Source organism: Anser brachyrhynchus (genome assembly GCF_964034855.1).
Source record: "Anser brachyrhynchus genome assembly, chromosome: 16".
NCBI lineage: Eukaryota > Metazoa > Chordata > Aves > Anseriformes > Anatidae > Anser > Anser brachyrhynchus.
The window spans coordinates 1,106,188-1,123,660 of NC_137734.1; the positions used below are offsets into that span (position 1 = coordinate 1,106,188).

At 51.9% G+C, this 17,473-nt stretch overlaps 2 protein-coding genes across 5 annotated transcripts in view; one reads left to right on the top strand and one right to left on the bottom strand.

Moving 5' to 3' along the window:
- Window positions 1-14: 14 nt before the first annotated feature.
- PLAGL2 (PLAG1 like zinc finger 2) lies at window positions 15-15,325 on the top strand. 4 transcript variants are annotated; one of them, XM_080558721.1, is made up of 4 exons: window positions 15-151; window positions 2,476-2,703; window positions 4,059-4,462; window positions 5,391-15,325. In XM_080558721.1, the coding sequence occupies exons 3-4, from the start codon at window positions 4,200-4,202 to the stop codon at window positions 6,610-6,612; spliced, it is 1,485 nt and encodes a 494-aa protein (XP_080414847.1). In that variant the 5' UTR covers window positions 15-151; window positions 2,476-2,703; window positions 4,059-4,199; the 3' UTR covers window positions 6,613-15,325. The 4 variants fall into 4 exon arrangements, with proteins under 4 accessions (XP_080414847.1, XP_080414848.1, XP_080414850.1 ...); XM_080558722.1 differs by lacking the exon at window positions 15-151 and adding an exon at window positions 663-1,990; XM_080558723.1 differs by lacking the exon at window positions 15-151 and adding an exon at window positions 1,166-1,302 and having other exon boundaries at window positions 1,428-2,703.
- TM9SF4 (transmembrane 9 superfamily member 4) overlaps window positions 15,153-17,473 on the bottom strand; it is a 15,612-nt gene continuing 13,291 nt past the window's right edge. Inside the window, exon 18 of the mRNA XM_080558710.1 lies at window positions 15,153-17,289. Within this exon, the coding sequence (XP_080414836.1) occupies window positions 17,140-17,289 (150 nt within the window). The 3' untranslated portion in view covers window positions 15,153-17,139. The remainder of the gene's footprint in view (window positions 17,290-17,473) is intronic.

The window sequence follows — 17,473 nt, forward strand, 5'->3', positions numbered from 1 at the left end:
CGGCCCCGCGGCCCCGGCCGCTCTAGCGGGGCGCGGGCACCATCGAGGCGGCGGCGGCGGCGGGCCCCGACGTCACTCCCACAATGCCCCGCACAATGGGGCCGCCGCGGCCTGCGCCGGAGCCGCGCCTGGCGGGGCCCGGGGGAGCGGGGTGAGTGCGGGGGGGGGGGGGCGGGGCGGGGGCGGCACCGGCTCCTTCCTCCCCCCCCTCTCCTCCTCCTCCTCCTCCTCCCGGGGCTGCCCGTGGGCACGGGGGGGCGGCACCTGAGGGCCCCCGGTACCGGCAGCGCCCCGGGAGCACGGCCCCGCCCCCCCCCCCGGTCCTCCCCCGGTCCTCCCCCGGTGCCCCCCGCCCGCCTGTGAGGGCCCGGGGAGGCCTCGGGCCGAGCACCCAGCACCGGGCACGGGGCTGCGGGCTCGGGGGGGGCTCCGCGGGGGCGGCGGGACGGGGGCGGCCGCGGTGGGGACGCACCGGGAGGCACCGGGCCGGGGGGGCGCGGGTCGGTGCGGGGCCGGCCGGGGCGACACCGGGGGCGTGGGGACGGAGGGAGGGGGGGGGGGGGGAAGCGGCGCGGGGTGGCCTTGGGAGAGCAGGTGCCCGAGGGCCGCGTCCGGGTCCGGTCTGCCTTGAAACGTAAATAATAATTAATAATAACAAATTACCGAGGGAAGCAGCAGCGGGGACTCGGGGTCTGGAAGCGAAGCGGGGCAGGGCTGGGTCGGAACCCAGCGCGGAGAAGCCGGGGGGTTTCGTCGGGATTCGCTCCGCGCTGCGGTGCCGGGGCAGCTCCCGGCGCTCTGCCCCCGCTCGGCCCCAGCAGCGCCCGTAGGCGAGGGCAGGGCTCGGGACCGGGGGGGGCTGGTGCCGGGCTGCCAGGCCTGGGGTCCCCGCAGGGGCTGCGCTGGGCTCCCACCGGCTGCAGCCCTCAGCCCGGCCGGGTCGCCGAGCGAGAGGGAGCTTGAAACAGCTTCGGGACGGCTCAGCAAACGCGAACGGGGGGCTCGTCGGGCTGGGGGAGGGCAAATGACAGAATAAGCGGCTTTCCAGCGGGGCGAGCCCCTCAGGCACGCTGCTGTAGAACAGCTGGGCCAGGGCAGTGCAGAAGGAAGGGGGGACGAAGGGGACCTGGGGGTCCCGAGGCCGACCTCGCCGGTCCCGCCGTGCGAGCGCAGCCACCCGTGTGCGGGAGGAAAAGGGGCAGCGCTGGAGCTCAAAGGCGTGGCGAGGCAGCAGGCAGGGATGGAGAAATTCGAACTGCACGCCAGAGATGCCCGTTAGAAAAGAGAAGCTGCAGCTGCGAGGTGTGGGGACCCGTCAGCCAGGCCTCCCGTCCCACCATCCCCGCTGCAGCGCAGCTTTGCTGTGGCCCGGGTCAGAGAACCGACCCGGGCTCCTTTTGGTGTTTCCCGGTCGTTTTTTAACCCAGATCAGCTCCCCGGTGTGGTTCCCAGCACGGCTCTGTGTCGCCGGAGGGCTCTCTAGGGGCAGACGCTGCTCGAGTACTCGGCAACAAACCCTGCCTGGAGGAGGTTTCACCACTGGAAGAAACTGTCAGAGCAGGGGGGGGACTGTGGCAGGGACTGGCTGTGACGCCTGGGAGCTGTTTGTACCACCCGCTAACTCGGACGTCTCTCACTGCGTTCTGGACGGTGACAGCTGGCTGGGATCGCACGCGGTCCATCAGCTCATACGGTGCCTTCCAGATGAATTTGCACAAACCCGCTGTGCACAGCAGTGAAATAGTTCGTGTACGTTGGCAGCCGGTGGGGATCCAGCCCTCAGGTGGATCGTATTTTTTTCCAGCTTGTTGTTCACTCTGACGACCTCTCAACCTCTGTAGAACCGAAACAGGAAAATCCATCTGATGGGAGTTTTCTGTAACGATCTTATCTGAGATTTCAGGAGCTTCATAGGCTGGAAGTGTTTTTCAAGGGCTGTGTAAGACGAACAGGCTCCTGGTGCTGGCACCACTGCTGTGATCAAGCACAGGTTAGGTGTTTCCACGCAGCGGTGGCTGTTTCTCTCTGGTGGCTACAGAGTTTAGGGAAGTGCTGCTAAGAAAGCTATTTTAAATACGAACATATTTCTAGCCATGTGTGAGTTGTGTCGTTAACCTTCCAAAGATCCGTGTCACTATGCCTATGCTGTTACTTTTAGGTGAACCAAGTTGCTGAAGAGTTTTCATTGATACTATGCCAGAGCCTCATCTTGTGGGATTTTTTTTTCTTTCTCACTCCGCAGCTGTCAGTGTCCTGCCACATGCCTTTAATTAGAAACAGACTCAATAGGTGGAGTTTTTTCTCTTGCGAGAATCTTACAGTTTTTAAGGAAGGTTCATGAAGTTTAACAGTAATCAAATACAGAAATTATCACGTCTTAACTCATTTGTATTTGGATTTTTGCTCTGAAGGCAACAGGTAGTTTGTGCACCTTGCTGCTGAAGACAGCAAAGTTCAAATTTTGTCTTCTTTCAGGTAGCTTTGAAACTGGCACAGATGGCTGAGCTTGTTCGGAGGGAAACAAGCAAATATCTGGAGGAAGTGGCAGAGAGTCCTGGAACGTGCACGCAGCCCTGAAGCAGGAGACAGAGAACATTTATCACTTTTGGCACCCATCTCATCGTACAGAGGTGAAATACTCACAGCCCTACACGCCAACAAAGACAGACCGCTCCGAAACACGGGATCCCTGCAGCCTAAAGGGTAGGAGCAGCCGCCACGTCACGCTGTGTTGCACCAAAGTGGCGCTCGGCAATCCCAGTCCTTTTTTGTTGTGCTCTGCCTGCGTAGATTCAGCCTGCCCAAACCTGAATCCTGTTCCTAACGGACGTTTCCACACCTCCTACGCAGTGACACATTGTCTTGGAGCCATCCCGTTTCCCGGTGTTTTCCACCCCGAGGGAACGGCTCGCGGTATCGGGATCGATTGTGTGGCTGCCGTTATTGTTATTTCAGCTATTTATAACGTGCCGCGGTGCCCTCTCTTAATGGGGGTTGGTTAGTTCCCTCGTAGTTGCACATCCTGCCCACAACTGGCACTCTTGTTGATGTGCAGGCAGGAAGTTCCTCCCTCTGAAGCAATCATGGAGTGAGAAAGAGCTTGAGGGTTTGATGCTATTTTAAGAAGTTTCTTAGGTAGCTAAATTCAGTGAGGGAGAGCTTTTCTGAGGTTTTTATTCCATCTCAGCACGTCCTGGTGTAAGTGCTGGTAGAACCTGACAGAAATGCAGTACTCTGCCAACAAGACAAACACAACTCAAGAACAACCTGCTAGCGGAGATCAGTAGAGATTTTCTTCTACATAAAACCAGCAGAGAATCGCCATAGATTAAGAGGACGCAGGAGGTGTGTTTGGTTGAGTGGGTGGTGGTTTGAAGTTCCATGTCGATGGATAAGAGTGTAAAAGAAAAAAAATATTTATTACTGTAGAAAACTTGGAATGCAGAGGGGCAGAATTTGCCCCACAGAAGAAAAGAGAAATTACAATGACTTATGGCGCCCTCAGGAGAAGTAGCACCTGCTGCCTTCCTGAAAGAGGCAGCTGTGTGACGGTGCTGATAGCACCAAGCTTTCTTCCACAGCCCTGTTCGCCCACGTGTGGCAGCGCAGATTGGTTTGCTGGGAGACGGTCTTGCTAGTGCAGCGTGTCGGTAGGAGAGTGGATGAAAAAAGAAATAATAAATACCTTAAATTTCTGGTCCAGGGGAGCAAAGAGCAAGAGCAAGGGAGAGTAGACATGAGGAACGTGAAAAAAGGGGATGAGGAACAATCTGCAAAAGATGCTGGGAAAGGTGAGGTATTTAGAGCTCCAGAGGCAAACCCACCTATTTCAGGAGAAAATGCACACAGCGGGTAACGCTGGCTCTTTATTCAGGGAGACGGAACAGGGGTTAAGAGAGGAAAGCACCAGGCGTATTCTGGAGCTGGGAATTCCCCGTGTCTGTGAAGGTGCAGCACGAGCGCCTTCGCGCATTTGTCGCGCTTGCTGATGCTCACCCGCGCTTGCGTGCTCAGGTGGAAGATGTAGTGGGTTAACACCAACTCTTCTGTGATTCCAGATGATGATGTTTTGCTGTTAAAGCAGTTTGGTCACAGAGGGTTCCAACTGAAACTGCACCCAGGCAACATCGCGGCAAGACGGGCAAGACGCCTGCAGGCTCGAGTTCTGCTTGACATGGCCGTGTTCCACTAGGCCTGCCATGACGGCATTTTTTCCCAGTGTTCCCAACTGGATTCAAGATGCAAAGCAGGAGGAGGAAGAGACAGGCTGGAAATTAGTTCCCAGGCCAAGAGGTGAAGAGACTGAAAGTCAGGGAAAATGCCACTGTGAAATATCAGAGAGCTCCTTCACTAACGTGGACAAGCTGAGAACTCACACGCTTTCTCATACCGAGCAGCGACCGTACAACTGCCCCCAGCTGCACTGTGGCAAAGCCTTTGCTTCTAAGTACAAGCTGTATAGGTAGGTAACTGCTGAGTGCCTCTGCAGAACAATGCTCCTCTGCCAGAAGAGAGGGGAAAACCCCTCCATCATGTTTTTTTGATTGAATTTCTGAGAAGGTGGAGGAGGGGGAATGCCCTTGTTACCTTGCGAAGCAGTCGAGTCCCAGACATTACCATACTTGGCGTCTCTTTAAGCACCTTCCAGAGAACCTCAGATAATACTTTATCCTGAGCTCAAGATGTTTTCTGTTTTACTAAGGAGGAAATTGAAGCAGAAAGTGAAGTTCAGAGATTAAAAACCAAAAAGAAAAGCAAGAATAGCATTCACATTTCATAAGCCCCACCTCTGTAACTTTAATCACAGAGACATTTCTGTGGCACCATTGCTCTAGCATGAAGAAGTAGAGCTCCTATTTACCTACTGAAATATAGAATAGAATAATTAAGTGATATGATCAGTAGGAACTTGAAGACTAGATGAACAGTGTCAGAGTATAAGATACCAAGGTAAAATCAGTCCATGGTGGCCGTCAACAGACACTGCCACCGTCCGATGCTTCCTGATGAAATGAAGCCATCTCATCAGCGGACGAGCATTTCTTGTCCTAAACCACTCCGACTTTCTTTGTCATTTCCCCCTTTGGTAGCCTCAGCAGAGAACAGGAGCCGAGTAGGTGACTGAAGCGTCCGTCCGCAGAGGTGATGCGCTCTAGGGAGGACAGGAACTGCTGAGACAGACCCTGACCGTGGCTCGAAATGTCGTGCTTCTGTGCCTGGAGAGTCACTGCTGCCCAGGCTGTCAGTTCAGCACCGCTTAGTGGCGTTAAAACGCCCCCTGGGATTTCTGTGGCATACAGTGTAGGACGCAAGGAGCGTTTTGAAAAAGTAGCATGTGTTCTCGTAGGGGTTGGACGCTAGTCTAAACTTTCCCGCTTTTCTCCCAAAAGGCATATGGCCACTCACTCTGCTCAGAAGCCTCATCAGTGCATGTACTGCGAGAAGATGTTTCACCGGAAAGATCACCTTCGCAACCACCTGCAGACCCACGATCCCAACAAGGAGGCCCTCCACTGTCCCGAGTGTGGCAAGAACTACAACACCAAGCTGGGTTTCCGGCGACACCTGGCCATGCACGCGGCTGCCAGCGGTGACCTCAGCTGCAAGGTATGCCTCCAGACGTTCGAAAGTACCCAAGTCCTGCTGGAGCACCTCAAAGCTCATTCTAGACGGGCTTCTGGCGGGGCGAAGGAAAAGAAGCATCCGTGCGACCACTGTGACAGGCGCTTCTACACCCGGAAAGATGTGCGGAGACACTTGGTGGTGCACACGGGGCGGAAGGATTTCCTGTGCCAGTACTGCGCTCAGAGGTTTGGGCGGAAGGATCATCTGACCAGGCACATGAAGAAAAGCCACTCCCAGGAACTGCTGAAGATTAAGACGGAGCCCGTCGACATGCTGGGTCTCCTAAGCTGCAGCTCGTCTGTGGCAGTAAAAGAAGAGCTGAGTCCCGTCCTGTGCATGGCATCCAGAGACATGATAGGTGGTAAGAGCTTCCCTGGCATGCTGCCCGTGGGCATGTACAGCACGCATCTCCAAACCATGCCGAGCTCAGGAATGCCCCATTCTTTGGTTCCTAATTCTCTTCCAATGGGAATGAGTTATCCTCTGGAGTCTTCTTCTCCCATCTCCTCCCCACCGCAACCTCCTCCAAAGTATCAGCTTGGATCTACCTCATATTTGCCTGAGAAACTACCCAAAGTAGAGGTGGACAGCTTTTTGTCAGACTTCCCTGGCAGCCTGTCTCTCTCGTCTGGTGAGCCTCAGTCCTCTTCGCCTCAGCCACCCCCTCTGGACGAGGCTTTGCTTTCCAAGAGCCCTGCTAACCTTTCAGAGGCTCTCTGTGCTGCTAACATGGACTTTTCTCATCTTCTTGGCTTCCTCCCCCTAAATCTTCCTCCTTGCAATCCACCTGTGTCTTCAGGGGGATTGGTCATGGGCTACTCGCAGGGGGAGACGCAGCCACTGCTTACCACTTTGCAACATCAACCTCAAGAGTCTCCTGGAGCTGGGGCCTCCCTGAACTTTGGGCCCCTTCATTCGTTGCCCCCTGTCTTCACCTCCAGCTTGAGCACAACCACGCTGCCACGTTTCCACCAGGCGTTCCAATAAGCTGAAAATAGCACTGGAGAACAGATCTTTCAGTCACCCTTCTGTGGAGAGCCTTAAAAACGCACAACTCTTACTTCCCTTTGGGGTGCGAAAGCTTTGCAAAGCTGTTTCAGACAGGAGGTTTCTGATCTCTGGAGGGAGCACTTGTAGACTGGAACAGCAGAGATCCCCATGCGAGTCCCAGTCCTGTACAGCAAGAAGTTTTCAGCTAATAGACTGGATATATTTTATCTAATTCTTAATCTGTGAATCAGGAGCCACACTTAGCACTGACCTTCCCTGAGATCCTGGAGCTACGTTCCTCTTTGGGAAGGGATCGTCCCTGAGAAGGAGTTGAGACTCTTTCATCCGGGGCTAAACTTTTGAAGAGTCCAGCTTCCATTTCATGTTACGACACTGCAATTCTGGCAAAACAGCCAATACCTTCACGCGGAGAAGGAGACGTCAGGACACCCGCCGTGTATGAAGCCAACGGGGAGGAGGCTGTCCTTCCCCACTACCTCTCATCCCATCACCTCGTACAGCTTACTCCACCAAATACAGCTTACTCCACATCAGTGTTAAGCACCGAGACCGTTTACATGGAGAATTCAGCTACGTCACCTCATTCTTCTTTGCGGAGCCGTTAGGTTAAACTCATTACAGTGACCTTTGTTTACACAATGCAAATCTGTTCCCACCGTTACAAACATAGGAGGCACCAGGATACACTGGCTTTATATCTGGTGTAGCTAGAACACTGTTTACACGAGGAAGTCAGGTTGCACTGATTTCTCTTCACTTATCACGTTCTTCCCCCATGGGGAAATACACTGCTTTTTCGGACCATTTCAGCCTCTGCCACTGCAGGCAGCAGCTTCCTGTGTATTTTCTCTGACTACCCACGTGTCAAGGGGATGGAGCAGCTCGCAGAACTTAGCTTGTTTTTGTGGTGTATGGATAAAGCTCTTTAAGTATCTCCCGCAGGCAAACAGATCGTGCGTCTGTTCTGGAAACCAAAGCATGTGAAGAAGCTGGGTGAGGGGGGGCAGCAGCACTGAGTGCCGTCCGACCAGGCGCGGGTGGGAACGAGCTTCAGGCCCCCGCTCCACGGGTTCCCTTGAGATGAGGAGCAGAGTACGAGTTTCTAGTGTTTGGTTTGTTGTTTGTTGGTTGTTTTTTTTGTTTTGTGTTTTTTTTTTTTAACCACAACAGTTCAGTGAGGTCAGTACCCTTTTGGCTTATCTACGAAGCAGTCTCGAGAGAGAGATTTATTTTTTTTTTAAACCTCTGTCGTAGGGTGATAACAGCAAGGAATTGGGAGGAAAAATTGGTCCCAGCTTCATTTACACTCTGTTACTGTATTTGAAGCATTTTTCCCAACACTAATAGTTGCAACAAATGCTGAGAGTTTGGGCCTGCAGTCACCCTTTCACTTAGGATTTGGTTCCACTGGCCTTTTTGTTCTCTCCTTTTTTTTTTTTTGAGCCTTGCCTCTTGAAGTTCTGCTTCCCTTGCTCCCTGCCCCACCTCTTAAGTTCTTCCCCGGACCGTCTCCCTCCCGAGGGCAGAAGGGTTACACTGCTAAGTGGCAGCGAGCATTTAGCGTTGTCTTGTCTCCTGCTCTCAGTTTCCTGGGCACTTGTATTGAAGCAGTGACACGTGGAGGTCACCCTCACCGTACAGCAGTACATGTTTATGATTACAGACATGCAGATCCTTGTACCTCTGCATGCAGGAACCACTGTAGGCCAATAGAAACCAGGAAATCCGTCAATATTGTTCTCTATAAATCCAGAAAATGCAAAATCTACCTCTGTTCTGTTATCCCAGCTCCTGCCGTGAAGCCAGATGCTGCCCTTGCTCAGCTCCCCAGAGCACACCCACTGCAGTCAGGACGCGTTACCTTCTGCTGAGCCCCCGATCCCACAGCCCGACATCAGCCGTGCCTCACGTTTTACGGGCTTGTCCCCGTTCCATTTTGCTCACAAATTTTATTTTAATTTAGTTTAGTAATTCCTCCCAGAAGGACTGTTTAGTGATCCATTGATTCTCCAAAACATAGACCATTTGTTTTAGGCTAGCCAGCGATGCTGCAAATAATACTTTTGTATCAAAATGTAATATAAGATTTATTTACCTCAGCAATATCCTGTGGCAATGATCTCCCCGAGTTAAATGCAGTACTTCCTCTTCTCCACTGTAAGATGTTGCCTTTCAAAGTTCAACGAGTGCCTTCTTGTTCTCTAACCTAGAAAAGGTAAATAGGGCATTTCAGCTAGTCTTCTGTTTACCACCACTGAATACCTCAGTCCCATCTCCTCCTGCTTTTCTCTTGGCGAACGGAAGAGTTTCTCAACGCTATCAGTAATATGCAAGCCTTACCCCGTCTTCAGTTGAGATGTTTTTTTTTTTTGAGAAATAAATGGCCAGAACTGATCACTTACTGCAAGTGAGGAATAGCAGAGTTATGCAGTGCCATCGCACACCTTCTTCTTCCCCTTCCGAGTATTCAGCTTTCTTGCTTTTTGCCTGCATTGTACTCTCAACAGATGTCATCACTGGAATTCCTTTAGCAGCGGTAGCTAAACTTAGAGCCAGGCATCTTTTTCCTACCAGTAGTCTGTCAAAGAATAAATGGAATTCATTTCACTATTATTTGCATGTGTGATTTGCTTTCCACAGCTACGCTAACGATCGGACTTGCAGTAACATTTGTTAATTAAATGAAAGTTTAAACCAGCAAGGGGAGCGTGTTTGCAGACAGCGTGTACAAGCTGATACCAGATATTTACACTGGAAACTGGAGTCAAAATTTCTGTTCCTCAGCAGAGCTTAGCACTTGCAAGGAGTTTCTCAGCCAGTCTAAAACTACCGTTGTCTACTTCCACCTGAAATACTGAGCGCACACAAAAGGAATTATTTACTGAAGCTGATCAGTGAACATCTTTTAGCTGATTGTAACAAAAGACTACGACAATCTAAGATATGCCACTTAAATCTAAATTCTTTAGGAGGCGTATACTGAGCTATTAGAAAAATCAGTAGAAGTCAGCTTAGACAAGCTCTCGCTAGTGGTGGTTGTAGGTAAAATGCAGCGTCGTGCTTGCCGCGCTGTGAGGATGCTTGCTGCAGCACAGCCCAGACAGTTGTTCCGTTTGTGCGCAGGATATTCACGCACGAGGGAACGGCACCCATTACGACAGTTATAGGATGATAAAAAGTTTCAGCCCGGAAAGGTTTTTTTTCCTTTTAAATCAAGGTTTAGGGAGGTTTAAGTCAACATGCCACTTCCTCCCATAACATCGTGATTAACAGGGAGTGGGAGACTGCAGGGAAAAAGGGTGAACGTGGAAGTGTTCCTTAACCAGAGACCCAGAGCATCGGCGCCAGCGACCGCAGCGCCAAGCCTTACGGTTACAGACCCGCATCCTTCTGCGGCAGACCGCTGAGGACCACGGGTAGGGGGCTGCAGGTGCTGGGTACCACTGCAAGTCAAACGGCACAAATACAAATTAAGCCATCTGGAGAGGCACAAAATACTTTGATGGAAGAGAGGAGTTTTTAAAGCAGTATTTTCAGAGAGACTAAATGAATGTAGGAGACGGGAAGCTAGGCTGGGTCTTAGGCTGAAATAGGGCAGCAGAGACGTGTCAGGATTTGGGACACCAAGCACCAGTTGTAGGAGAGCAAAACTCTGAATGGCTCTATCAGAACTGATGAGCCTTGTCTGCAATAAACGCTACGCCAGCAGCCCTCATTCTCTTAGCCTACTAAGTACCAGACAGACTCCAAAGACGCAGAGCATTTTAAGTGCCGAATGGACTTCAGTGGGAGCGCCCCCTGGACCCCCCCCCATCGTTCTGTCGTTATTCCAGGCACGTCTGTGTCAGAAAGGTGTCACCGGATTGAGCCCGAGAGGAGCAACTACAGCAAATAATTGGCCAGAAGGGTTTAGTTAAATAAAGAAATACTCTGAAGTGCAGCTGACTTGAGGGCTCAAGACCTGCAGGAACTGTGCAGATGCCTGAGATACAATTGGAGAGCACAAGTCTGCGATAGGACAGGACACGACACAAACGCCAGCAATTACAAATCAGAATGTCCCTCAGTTATCAAAAAGGCAAGGACACAGCGGCCCACTGAAATAAGAACAATTCCAGCTCGTTCATTAGAAAATACGCAGGACGAGCCACTTCCGTGGCAGCGCAGGGTTAACTCACCTAGCCAGCCCTTCCCAGGCTCAGATTTCTGGAGCTGTGTGAAAGTCTGAAGATCTTTTTCCCCATGGGATTACAGCTTGCTCAAAATCCATTTGTATGAAGGAACAACATGTTAACTTGCATTTGTTTCCACTGAATTTCACTTGACAGAATGTCCACGTACGGCGTTTTGACAGATCCCGTTCAGCTGTCTCACAATAGTGCCTGCTCTTTAGCCTCAGTGTTGAAAAATGTTGTCACTTGAATGGGAATCCCTTTTTTCCCTCTCGTAGATTGATGATTTCAGTACTTTTGTTGGGAGCTCAGCTCTTTGTTCTTTAATTCCTTCCTTGCTGACAGGTGAATAGCAGCTGCTTGGAAGATTTCCTGCAGTTCGCTGTTAAAAATCCCTATTTCCTTTCTCTGACATTGCATCACTTTTGCTATCTGGAAAGAATAATCCCACAGAGGCATTTTTCTACCGCCTGCAATTAAAATTTTTACAAAGAAATCTTCAAAGGTGCTCTCCCCATCAGCCTACCTTCCTGCTTATCCTCTCTAATCCTGGCTACTCAGGCTCACTGAATTCTCCCTTGGGTGCCTATTTTTCAGCTAATTGCTTGCCCAAGCCCAGCAGACACCGCCACCAGACAGCGAGCGCACGGCTCCGAGCAGAACGGCGCGAACAGAACCACTTCACTAAAACTTCGTGGGTTTCCATCTTTTTCCAAAATTTCGTTACTCGTCTGTTTTGTTTTTTTCCCCACTGCTGGCTGAGGCCCCGCACGCAATCCCGCCGGGTGCCCGCGTGCAGGAGGCGGCCGCCTGGTTCGGCCCAGGGGCTGCCAGGCAGGGGCTCAGGAAACACACGCTCTGCTTTCGCTGGAATCACCGACCCGGGCACCTCGCGGCCCTTCTGTGCCTTTTTCCCTGTGCCAGGTGACGGTAACAGCCAGCCTCCGTCGGAAGGCAGCTGGAAGCTACACTCGGAAGCACACTGCTGCTGCTGAGGCTTTCTTAGAGGCCCTCTCGTTCCCGTTACTCGCCTGTTCCCCTGCCTCCACCGCCTCGCTGCTCTCAGTACGTTCAGGTCCTGCTGTTCCACCTGCACTGTTAGCGGGTGCTCGGGTTCAGCGTCCCTCTGTGCTATTGCCCCGACCCCGCAGCGCGATCGCTTCATTCTGGTGGGCAGCCAGGAGCCTTCAGGAATCCTCCCGCGCGTTTCAGACGTTTTGTAGCTTCAGGTAGGAAGTTTTCTCCCAAAGCATTTCCTCAGCAGACTCCCGTGTGAGCTGCGCCCAGCACCGCACGCTTACACAGCCCACGCACCACTGAGCGCTTTGGACCTCAGGGGCAGGTCAAGCAAAATTCTTTCTGGGTCTGATTTTGCGGTGACCAAATAGAGCGTTTTCTGCTTTTCACGAGCAACACCCTGGAATTAGCTTTGCTTTCCCGCTGAAAGCACGCTTTGTTTCTGTGCGTACGGGTGGCCTTCTGCATCGTCTGCGCTGGGTGCTCGCAGCTGAAGCTCGGGCTCCAGTAATCCTCTCCAGCAGTGCCTAAACACCAGCACACGCAAAGAACTTGTATGACACGGAGGTAACGTCTGCGTAGCTGGAGCTCACTGCGACAAGGCAAGTTAAAGACACTGCAAAAGAAAGAACAGGGAATTTGGAATCCATTTTTCTACTGCTATTAAAGAGGTTAGCTGTCCATTTTCAGTTAGGGGAACAATCCTCAATACGAAAACATCTCGTTAACAACATCCCCGCCTGCCTCCCTTTCTAAGTTATCCTCACCTTCGCTCTCGCCCTCTATTTCACATACCGTGTCTGTGTCTTTGGAACTACTATGCAAGCGGACAGCCGGGTCCGACGGATCACGTACTGAGACAGAAGAAAAGCTCTGCATAAAGCCCACAGGACAGGAAGAGCTGCCACGTGGCACTCAGCACATGGGCCCAGGTGAAAAGCTCCCACGCAGGCGCCTGCCCCAGCTGCCCCTTTTCCTCCGCAGCTCGCTGTCCTGCGCTTGAAGGTGACACCTGAGCTGCTGCTTTCCGTGCAGACGCCGGCGTGTGCAGGCAGAGCTGGCCCCGGGCAGCTGCAGTTCCTGCTGGTGGAAGCCTGGCCGGAGTTTCTGGCTCCTCCTTGCCCTACTGAGTGCCTACGCCGTGACTTTTTCTTGTGCTAGTGTTCCCTAATACCTAGAAACTATTTTTAGAAAGCTGGTTTTGTAATATTTGTACTGGCGTTTTACTTGAATGAGGATATTGAACAAAAAAAAGCAGAGATGTCTGCCTTCGAAGCAGTCGTGAGAGGGAACCTGTGGAAGCCACGAGGATTCGCCCCGGGAAGGGGTCACGCACCGAAACCGCTGCTGGAGGAAAAAGCTGCTGCGGGGCCCTCACACCTGCGTCCCGCTGAGCATCCTGGCCCCGCAGGGCAGCACCGCTTCTGCTCCTGCCAGCAGCTGCAGGTGCAGGGGGCAGCACCTGGTCCGGAGCCTGCAGAGGTCCCACTCTAAGGCGGAGGGCTTGGGATTTCTCAGCCCTGGGAGCTGATGACAGGGGTGCAGCAGCTTTCCCTGCAGCTGCGGTCCGTGCCAGACCCAGTACCTGACCTCTTCCTGCCGCTGGCAGAGCCAGAGCTTCCCCTTGTTAAAGCTTGAGTGGTTTTCTAAAAAGAAACTTTCTAGCACTTTTACACACTGAGTAACCTCTTTTAATGGAGTATTTTGGGGGCTATAAACAAGGTTTTTAAATTGTAAAAATACGAAGTGCCATTAGGAAACGTACAGCTCACAACTAAAGTTAGCTCTTTCCTTGTCTTGCAAAATGAACTTCAAATTGAAAGTTTTTTTTTTAAATAAAGAAGGTGTTTATTAAAAGCATTTGAATTACTTGCCTTGAGTGCCGTTTCGGAGGGGAATGGGGTTTTCGGTTGGCCTGTTCTAAAGTAAAGACAGAATCGTTAAGCAAGTCAAAGACCCAGCTTCCTACATGAATCCACGCAGACTTTTAAATTTGTTTCCAGCAGAGAACGAGCACCAAGGAAGGACAGGGCAGCCGGCTCGGGAGGTAGCAACAGCCAGTACCCTTATCTTGTGTCAAGGAGAAAAATGTTTGTCAGACAGGAACTTTGGTGATCCGGTTCCACTAAAACTACCTGGATGAGCACAGCCCACCCCCTCCCTCCCAAATAACCCAGAACCATCCGGCTCCCCAGGACCGTGCCCTGCACAAATGCAAAGGAACCAGAACCAAAACGTAAAGCTTAAGCCATGGCCACCTTGCTGACACCAGCTGCAGAAGCATTTTGACGGAGACAAAAAAAAGGATTCTGCCCTCTCAGAAATCTCTTTTCAGGACGTGGTTTAAAAGCTGACAACCATTTTCACCGCTCACGTGCTTCTCTGGGTACGATCTCGTTTTTGTTCTTAATACAGACTGGCGAGGTGCTGCTGCCTGAGTTGTGTTCGGACTTCGCACAGGAGGAAACGGCACACTTTACAGTCTGCTTAAAAATGAAAAACAAGCTCAGCACAGATTGTCCTGCTGGTGGAGCTGAAGTCTTCCTCCGCCCTTTTTAAGGGTAGAATTGACTGCTCCAATGATTTTTGATTAAAAATTTAAACTATTTCCCCACTGGCCTTGGCAGCTGATCAGCGTCACGGACATTCAGCAGCCACTGGCAGCCCCGTAACGCGTTACCAGCTGGAGCTGCTCGCATCCCATCGCGCTGCGGGGCAAAACATCACGAGGGAGCTCGCCAACCCTCCCGCACTCACCGCCTCTGAAGGAAGCTTCGCCCACAAATGCCCCAACGCAGCAAAAACACACAAGTGCTGGTAACGACTCCAAGCTGCAAGCTAACAGTGAAGGGGCACCTTCCGACAGCACCGGCGCGGCTCCAGAACGGGAGGAGGGCACGCGGCTCCCTCAGCTGTGGGCTCACAGCCGAGCTGCTCCGAAGCGCCGCGGAGCTGCCACGCACGGTGCCAGCCATCGACGATCCCTCCCCTCGTGGCGCTCCAGCCCGTAGCGCTGCGCGAGTCCAGCCACACGTCTCACGCTGAGAAGCGAGTTGCCTTCTTCCCGCACAGCGCACGACAGCAGTACAGCGAGGAACAAACCAAAATGCCTTCACCGGCGGGGTTTTAATCACAACACACAGCAGTATACAGGACATGCCACGCTGGGAGAAGCTTCAGTGCTCCATCAAGTTTAGCAGGAGAAAAATATCACGGAAGAAACTGGAACGTACTCCAGGCTCTGCTTCTGACCGAAGCCACACATCAAAGACCACACAGGTGCCAAAACAGGCTAAACGTTACAAGAAGAAAATCAAAAGAGGTGGCTTGGGAGAACCCGGAACAGGACAATGGCAGATTTATTTACAGTAGGGCACAAAGAATACATACATTAATTAAAAATTACAAAGAATACAGAGAAAACACTCCGGGGGGAAGGAGAGAAATCAATGCTGGCTGAGCCTCTCCACAGGTGGGGATAGCAAAAAAAAAAAAACAAATCTCAAAGATCTTAAATCAGAACCGACGCAGTACTCCACAGCACAGCTGGCTCGTGCATCCCCTGCTCTCTTTTTTCCATCCTTGATTCCTGCCTGCTCAGACTTTGGCATGGCGCATGGCTGAGGAAGTTATTAGGCAAGGCCAGAAAGACTTGGGGCTGAGGAGGAATCAAACCATCTGTGAAGCCAGCTCCCCGCGGGGAGCAAGGCCATCAATAAGAGGCACAGGTCCTTGCGTGGACCTCGTGGAAACTCTTAGGGCAATTCGGATTAAAATAGCCCCAAACCCCTCAAGTGCATGCATCAGTGCTGGTAACAGGGAGGGCTTGGGACAGTTGTGTTGGAATGGTGTCACCTGGGACAGCCGGTCACCTGGAGGCCTTATTTCTTAATATTGAAAGAAGCAAATCCAAAATTGTTACAGATCTCACAAACCACCACATCTCTCCCCTGTAGCCCCGACTGAATCCAGCTACTCTGGGGATGGAGGGAGCATCGTTGCTTCACTGCAACGTGGAAGTTTTTTTTACTGGTAAACATAAATGACCAACATAAAACTTCAAACCTCGTTTAAAAAGATCTTCCCAGGGGCTTATTCAGGCATCAAGCCACAGAAAAAGAAGAGCCTGCTGCAGAAGAGCCCACACTGGCTGCCCAGAGGACTTCAACCGTTTCGTGGAGAACAAAATACAGCTGAGGGGGTGTGAACTTCTGTTCCCTGGAGGTAGAGAATCTAAGAGAGGAGAAGAGAGCAGCAAGAGCAGCTGGGGAACAGGGCAGGCAGTGAGGCAGCCCGCTTCTGGCAATGGGAGAGCTCCTTGGGGCCGCTCCCCGTCCCCAGCCCCTTCTGCGCGGCCGGCGCACGTCTCGCCGCAGCCGAGGCCCAACACTGCATCAGATTGCTTGGCACTAACGCAACGGCGGCGCCGACTTCAGGCTTCCCAGAACCGTGGGGTTCCCAGGAAGGAAGGCGGCCCCGTTTCCTCACCCGGCTGGAGCAGAGCTACGAACACCACAAACCCTGGCCGTTACCTCACGCATCCTTCCAGTGGCGTGTTCTAGCACCAGCACAATCGCACGCTTCCACCAGAACACTGCGGCCCGCTGCGCCTTCCGAAAGAGGAAATCCCACCCTCCCACGCTGTCCAAGGCCAGAAGCTGGGAGAAATGATGCTGAGGGTTGCAGTTCTCCAGCTCTCTCACGGTGAAATTGCACTTCCTAGGCTCCGAATGGCACCTCCATCAAACTGTAAACAAGCTGATGCCAGGACTTCTGCAGCGAGAGCACGCCAGACCCATGCTGGGTGAGCCTTTAGGATCCTTTTGTTTTGCCACAGTCAAGTTCCCTCTTCTGTGCAGACATGAAGGCAGGAAAGAAATCCAGTCTGATACTTGTCTGAAGAGTCTCCCTGAATCCTAGAGCACCCTAGGGGCTGGAAGAAAATGTTTTCACAAGTGTTTCCATTGCTGTCTTAAATCCATTCATCATCAACATAAAAAAAAAAAAAGATGAATTAGCAAAAAGGGGTTTACGTATACAGAGGGATATTTCTCTGCTAAAAAACTCCCTCAAATCTGGAACAGGATAATAAAGTTAAAATGTAAGGTATCTACAGGCCCCTTATCCCCCCAGAAGTAGCCCAGAATCCATGTACACTGTGCCAAAAGTTACATTCCAAAATGAGGAGTTATTTATTTCTCGTCACTCTCCCACTGGATTTTGTTTCCTTAAAAGAATTGGGAGAAGATGTCTCCTTCGCTCCCAGGAGGACATGTATTCAGAGGTGTCTGCTTTCTGCTGGCTCTGTGCATCTTCAGTCTATTTTCACTGCGGCATAGATCTTCCGGACAAACATGTAGGCTGCATAGAAGCCAATGGTGCCAGTGAGGAGCCAGAAGGACAAGACCATAAGGGCGGTGTAGCCGAAGTACAGTAAGGAGGGAATGAACTCAACAATATCCAGCTAAAACAGAAGAGGAGTTAAAAATAAGTAAAATCATGTTCAGAGGTAGCAGGAGTCAGCTCCCACACCAGCCAACGCCCCCAACAAGGGGCGTTCAAAGTAGAAGCAACCCTCTGCTCAGCGCATTGTGGTTCAGCTGAGATGTCCCCTTCAAGAGAGGGGCTGGGGACCACTGCTAGCAACT

Excerpts from the sequence above, each read along its gene's own strand:
- PLAGL2 (XM_080558721.1), top strand. The coding sequence starts at position 4,200 with ATGACGGCATTTTTTCCCAGTGTTCCCAACTGGATTCAAGATGCAAAG. Across the intron at positions 4,463-5,390 it reads TCTAAGTACAAGCTGTATAG|GCATATGGCCACTCACTCTG; the intron begins GTAGGTAACTGC and ends TTCTCCCAAAAG.